Here is a 7,098-nt window from a genome sequence, read left to right as displayed (position 1 = left end):
AGATGGAGGCGATCATGGATGCCCACGGGTTGTGGGAAGCCATCGAGCCGCCGACCGGAGTGGTCGTGGATGCGAAGAAATCCAAGCAAGCTCGAGCCTTCATCTTTCAATCCATTCCGGACGAGGTTCTCGCGCAAGCTGCGAAGAAGAAGACGGCCAAGGAGGTTTGGGATTCGTTGAAATCCCGGTACGTAGGTGCTGAGCGTGTTCAGAAGGCACGGTTGCGCATTCTGAAGAGCGAGTTTGAAGGGCTCCAGATGAAGGATAGTGATACTATTGATGAATATGCAGGAAGATTGTCGGGTATGGTTTCGAAGTATAATAGCGTTGGGGCAAAGTTGGAGGACGAAGAACTGGTTCGTAAACTGTTTGACACGGTTCCGGAGAGATTTATAAATTTGGTGGCCTCAATTGAGCAGAGTTCTGATGTAGATACTATGCCATTTGAAGAGGCGATTGCGCATTTGAAGGCTTATGAAGATCGAGTGAAGCTACGTAAATCACAACAAACTGCCGAAAACAGTTTGTTGTTCACCAAGTCAGAAGTTAAGTCGAACTCGAAGGGGCAAGGAAAAGGTCAACATGTTACAAATCAGAAGTCAGGCGTATATGGGAAGACCGATCGGGGTGGTCGGAGTGGTTTTCGAGGACGTGGCCGAGGTAGGAGTAACCGTGGTGGACACGCTGGGAACCAAGATCAAAGAAACGGGTCGAGAAACAAAGATAAAAGGCACATTGAGTGTTTCAATTGCCATGAATACGGGCATTACGCGTCTGAATGTAAAGAGCCAAAGGAGAAAAGAGATGAGGCTAATTTAACAGAAACCAAGGAGGAAGAGCCAGCCCTTTATTTGTGTATTCATGGTGAAGACACACCCTCCATGGTTCTGTTGAATGAGGATCGCGTGTTCCCGAAAGCCGGTGACAACAAGGACGTGTGGTATGTCGATAACGGTGCGAGCAATCATATGACAGGTATGCGTGAGTCATTTGCTGAATTAGATCGTAGTATAACGGGCCAAGTCAGGTTCGGAGACGGGTCTAAGGTTCAAATCGAAGGCAAGGGACCATTGGTGTTTGAAAGTCGAACCGGCGAACATATACTCATTCCTGATGTATATTACATTCCGGCTCTCACGAGCAACATACTCAGCTTGGGGCAGCTCACGGAGGAGGGCTACGGTGTCCATATGCGTGGTAATACGCTGAAGTTGTATGATGAGCACGAAAAACTTATAATGAAAATCAACAGGTCGGTGAACAGATTGTATAGAATTTCTTTAAAAGTCACAAAACCCATTTGTCTAGGTGCTCACATGGACGAAGAGGCTTGGCTTTGGCACACAAGAATGGGGCATGTTAATTTCAATGTCTTGGAATACATGGCAAGAAAAGATATTGTCATTGGCATGCCATGCATAAACAATCCTAAACAAATGTGTGAGGGGTGTATGGTTGCTAAACAAACAAGGAAACCTGTGCCAAAAGAATCTCAGTGGAGGGCAACGAAACCACTAGAACTAGTCCATGCCGATTTATGTGGACCCATTACACCACAAACATACGGAGGTAACCGTTATTTCCTTTTAATTGTGGATGATTTTACTCGTTTTATGTGGGTCTACTTGTTGAAAACAAAGGACGAAGCGTTTATTATGTTCAAGAAATTCAAAGCTGAAGCGGAGCAAAACAATCCCTATCAAGTAAAGATGTTGAGAACCGATCGCGGCGGTGAGTTCAATTCGCTACAATTTAATGATTTTTGTCAAAGAATGAAGATTAGACGGCAATTAACCGCGCCCTACACTCCTCATCAAAACGGAGTTGTAGAGCGTAGGAATAGGACCGTAGTTGAAATGACGAGATCGTTGTTGAAGACGATGTCCGTTCCGGACCAGATGTGGGGGGAGGCTGTTCGACATTCGGTGTATTTACTAAATCGAATTTTGACAAAATCGGTGAAAGCTGCAACACCGTACGAGGTATTGAAAAAACGAAAACCCATACTTACCGATGTAAAAGTATTTGGTTGTGTTGCATATGTGAAGGATTTGTCGAAGACTGCCACGAAGTTAAGTGATCGAGGAACGCCTATGGTGTACTTAGGCACTGTGGAAGAAACGAAAGGATTCAGACTTCTAAATCCCAATACAATGAATGTTGTGATTGCATCTCCCAGTGTTGTAGAGGTGGATGAATACCGTAAATGGGCTTGGAAGGGAAATAATAATAATAAAGAGTCCATCACACCTTGGTGGGCTAGTATTATGGTTGATGGGCCAGAACCCACAAGTCAAGTTGAAACACAGGAAAGTCAAACCCAAATTGGGAATGACGTTACTGATGAAAACACACCTACACACAACCCTAATTCTCATTCCCATCAATTCGAATCACCAGGTATACAAGGTGATGCTTCGCAGTTTTTGTCCAGGTCTCAATCATCAAACCCTGATGTGCCAAACCAGAGCATTCCATATGATGACACCCCGCCTCAAGGGTTTCGATCAATTGGTGAAGTTTATCAAAAATCAAATGCAATGACAGAAGACCAGGTGCGTGATCTTTATGATAAAGAAGTTGGGTTATTGCTAATTGATGGTGAACCGGCTTCCTTTGATGAGGCTGCAACAGAGGAACCGTGGCTAAATGCTATGAAGGAAGAGCTGGCTTCGATAAAAAGGAATAATACTTGGACCCTAGCACATTTGCCAACCGGTCACAAAGCAATCGGGCTGAGATGGGTGTTTAAGCTGAAGAAAGATGCTCAAGGGAATGTGATAAAGCATAAAGCACGCTTGGTGGCTAAAGGATATGTGCAGCAAAAAGGAATTGATTTTGAAGACGCCTTCGCCCCAGTCGCACGGCTTGAAACAATCAGGTTATTATTAGCAATTGCAGTCAAAGGAGGGTGGCTTGTACATCATTTAGATGTCAAGTCGGCTTTTCTTAACGGTGAACTCCGGGAAACAGTCTATGTAAAACAGCCAATTGGTTTTGAAATTAAGGGCAAAGAAGGTATGGTTTATAGGCTGCACAAGGCGCTTTATGGGTTGAGACAAGCACCCAGGGCATGGAATGCTCGATTGGATAAAGCTCTCAAGGATCTTGGTTTTAGCAGGTGTACACATGAACAAGCTGTATACAAGGTACACAAACAAGATTATGTTATTATTGTTGGTGTCTATGTAGATGACTTGATTGTGACTGGATCAAGTGAAGTGAAAATTTGGGAGTTTAAGAGAAGAATGAAGTCTATCTTTGATATGAGTGATTTGGGCAAATTAACTTACTACCTTGGGATTGAAGTAGAACAAACCAAGGATGGAATAATACTGAAACAAGAAGGTTATGCTGGTAAAATTTTGAAGATGGCAGGTATGAGTACTTGTAATGCGACTAATTGCCCGATGCAGCACAAATTGAAGTTAACAAAAGATGAATCAGGAAAAGAAGTTGACCCGACGAAGTATCGAAGGATTATAGGTTGCCTTCGTTACCTGCTCCATACACGGCCAGACCTTAGTTACTCAATTGGGGTGGTGAGTAGATACATGCAGCTTCCTAAAGAGAGTCACTTTGCAGCCGTTAAGCAAATTCTCAGGTACATCAGAGGAACAATTAGTCATGGTCTGAGGTACAAAAGAGGTGGTAACGGGAAGCTGAAGGGATATAGTGATAGCAGTTTTGGAATAGAAGACGGAAGGGGAACTACTGGTATGGCCTTTTATTTTTCGGATAATTTAGTCACTTGGTCGTCACAGAAACAGAACACAGTAGCTCTTAGCTCTTGTGAAGCTGAATTTATGGCTGCAACTGCAGCAGCCTGTCAAGGACTATGGTTAAGAAATTTGGTCAGTGATCTGGTGGGAACGGAAGCTCAGAAAGTGAAGTTGTTTGTAGACAATGAATCGGCAATTGCACTCATGAAGAACCCCGTCTTCCACGGGAGAAGCAAGCATATTGATACAAAATATCATTTCATCCGCGAGTGCGTTGAAAGAGAGCAAATTGAGGTTGAGCACATCAGCGGAGATCTGCAGAAAGCAGACATTCTTACCAAAGCATTGCCACGTGTTAAGTTCGAAGAGATGAAGCAGCTTATGGGAGTTGAAGATCAGAAGAAGGAAGTCAACATTCAGGGGGAGAATGTTGGTTAAATGTTGACCGATTTTAATTCAATAACGTCCACTTTTGTGAACGTTGGAAGCCCAAGAAAAAAGGAGCACGTGGGACCAAATATTCTGCAAAGTTCGTTGCTCTATTTCATATTTAAATAATTCAGCATCAGTTGTTTTTTTTATCTCTTTTCAATCAGCCGAAATTCCTTTGTAATCATTCAATCACGCTGACTTCAAGCATTTGTTTAATAATAAGATTACATTCGGCTACTCTGTTTCTTGTTCTTTCTTATTTTTATTCACTGTATTGCCTGATCCAATCTTACATTTCTATTGAAGCTCAAATATTGCCTCCTCCACGGGTAAATATTCTAAAGAGTTTGGTTTTTTATCTGTTGACTGCTGTGCACCTTTTCTAACCTTTTTTTTGGGTTTTAACAGCTTAAATATCATGACACAGGCCGTGAACCGGACTGTTTGCCTCGAGTTGGCCAATGGAACATGATCAACAAGGTAATTATTATATATTAATATTAATATTAATATTAATATTAATATTAATATTAATATTAATATTAATATTAATATTAATATTATATATTAAAAGACAAGTGAGTTTGTCTCACTATTCATTGTATTTTATCCAATCATAGGGTGCCACATGTCAACCTCTTTTTTTATTTTTTTTAAAGTCTTTTGCATTTTATTTTTACACCCTTAACTTTGTTATTATATGTATGTAGTGTGCCTCAACATTAAGTTTCTTACTATACATGTTTAGTGCCTCTATTTTAACAATATTTTTTACTTATTAGTTCACTTCTCTTATGAACATGTTTGTCCCCTTTACTTTAACTTTGGTAATATACATGTTTAGTTCCTCTACTTTTATTTGTTTTGATATTTCACCTTTTGTTTGAAATATTAATTATTTATATAGTTATGTATTATATATTTTATATTGGATTACCAGTATTACCTCTGGATTTGGGTAAATTATTTCACTCTACTCATCCAAATATACAAGATATACATACATGAATACGCATATGAATGTTTTAACATGATGATTTAGCTTTTTTGATCTGATCAGTGTTTCTCAAATATTTCCGTTTTCGTAGTATATTCAATATAGTTTAGTTATGTTTGTGGGATACTGGCTCCAACTACATACATCTTTTTTGCTTCTACACTACCTGTGATTGCATTTGGGGAGCAACTTAGTAGAGATACATGTGTTATAATTGATGATTGATTTAATCTGTTAAGTTAAAGGATATAGTTATGTATTTGTAAGTTAATATTTTCGTTCGGTTTGTAGATGGAAGCTTGAGCACTGTTGAAACATTAGCTTCTACTGCAATATGTGGTCTTATACACTCCATACTTGGTGGACAGCCTCTTCTCATATTGGGAGTTGCGGAACCGACTGTTATAATGTACACTTACTTGTATAACTTTGCTAAAGGGAAGCACGATTTGGGCCGCGAGTTGTTCTTGGCTTGGGCTGGATGGTAATTTCTTTGATCTTGGTTTGAAATAGTTATTAGTTCAGCTAATTTCAAGTCCTTAATATAGCGGTGAATCATTGACGTTAAATTTTGTAGGGTATGCTCTTGGACAGCTGTGTTGTTGTTTCTTCTGGCGATTTTCAACGCGTGTGTTATCATCAATAGATTTACAAGAATCGCAGGGGAAACTTTTGGGATGTTAATTGCTGTGTTCAATGGCTTTACACTAACGGTTTACTGGCGATCGTATTTTCATTTGGCCTTTTATACACTGCACTAAAAAGCAGGAAGGTAAGATCATGGTGGTGCGGACCAGGTGGATGGATTGGAATTTAAACTAATTTCACCATTTTTATCTTATGTAATGTAGTCGTATTAATAACAAATAGTAATTAATATAACTAAGTTTCTCGAGCCCGGAAAGCAATATCGGGTGAAAACCTAGTAGAGGGATATATGTAATAATCCCAATAAATAAATAACCACAAAAAAAAAAAAAAAAAACAAACAAGTACCTCAAATAATAAGTAACCGAAAAAAACAAGTACCTCAAATAATAATGTTAAACATATCAAACGTTTAGAGGTTTTATAAACATATTAAATAACAGAATTAACCGAGACATATTAAACTTTTAAAGGTTATAAAACAAAAAGTATCTCAAATATAAAAAAATGTTAAATAATCGAAATAATAATATCAATACTAATAAAAGTTAGATAAATAATAATATAGATGTGCATTACATAAAATTATAAATGAATAAAATTAGAGAAAAATGTATATAATAATAATATCTAACGAAACGTAAATCATGAAAGTTAAATATAATAAGAAAAAGGAGTTTTGAAAGAATGAACCGAAAAAAAAATAAAGCCGGATAAAAACAAATAGAACTAGATGGAAGCATCCCCGCGTTACGGCGGAGTACAACCGTACCAACAACATTAATAACACACCATCACCAACGTCAAGCAACACTGAAAAAGAAGACGTAAAAACGTTAGACCACGCACGTTCGTAACAACGCGTAGAAAATGACGCATTAATAAAAGTTGTTACACCATAATCATGCACGTACCTTAAGTATAAGAGAAGTTACAACCATTTTGAGAAAAGTAAGAAACATTTTGTTACTACATATATGATGATATACTAAGCCCCCATGTTGCAGTGGGGAATATAAAACCGTGCCAAGTTGCTCCAATGTTATACTACCGCCAACGACCATCAACGCAGAAAAAACTCGTAAAAGAAAATAAATAAAAATGAAAAAAGTAACATTGGGTGAAACATAGATGTAAAATCATTTAACCACACACATCAATTGCGGCGTGTTAATACGAAGAAATTAGACCGAAACGTAAAACATAGAAAAAAATAACTAAGTCGATATAGGACTTGCGAATTGCGACAAACCTATCATATGAGAAAAATAGACGTAAAAACATTGAACCACATACGCA

The 7,098-nt window shown here is 38.6% G+C and overlaps 1 protein-coding gene across 2 annotated transcripts; it reads left to right on the top strand.

Moving 5' to 3' along the window:
- The first annotated feature begins 4,462 nt into the window (after positions 1-4,462).
- LOC110902998 (putative boron transporter 5) lies at positions 4,463-5,961 on the top strand. Of its 2 annotated transcripts, none has more exons than XM_035982504.1 (4): positions 4,463-4,516; positions 4,556-4,634; positions 5,443-5,635; positions 5,729-5,961. In XM_035982504.1, exons 2-4 carry the CDS (start codon positions 4,616-4,618, stop codon positions 5,910-5,912), a joined length of 396 nt encoding a protein of 131 aa, XP_035838397.1. In that variant the 5' UTR covers positions 4,463-4,516; positions 4,556-4,615; the 3' UTR covers positions 5,913-5,961. The 2 variants fall into 2 exon arrangements, with proteins under 2 accessions (XP_035838397.1, XP_022004942.1); XM_022149250.2 differs by having other exon boundaries at positions 4,468-4,483; positions 4,563-4,634.
- The last annotated feature ends 1,137 nt before the right edge of the window (positions 5,962-7,098 follow it).

Source organism: Helianthus annuus, chromosome 13 (assembly GCF_002127325.2).
Source record: "Helianthus annuus cultivar XRQ/B chromosome 13, HanXRQr2.0-SUNRISE, whole genome shotgun sequence".
Classification (NCBI taxonomy): domain Eukaryota; kingdom Viridiplantae; phylum Streptophyta; class Magnoliopsida; order Asterales; family Asteraceae; genus Helianthus; species Helianthus annuus.
The sequence above is the reverse complement of the archived record's forward strand: the minus strand, read 5'-3'. Positions and strand labels throughout refer to the sequence as shown.

What these genes read in the sequence shown, in the direction of transcription:
- LOC110902998 (XM_035982504.1), top strand. An exon ending in TTCTTGGCTTGGGCTGGATG is followed by an intron (nt 5,636 to 5,728) that starts GTAATTTCTTTG and finishes TAAATTTTGTAG; the next exon opens with GGTATGCTCTTGGACAGCTG.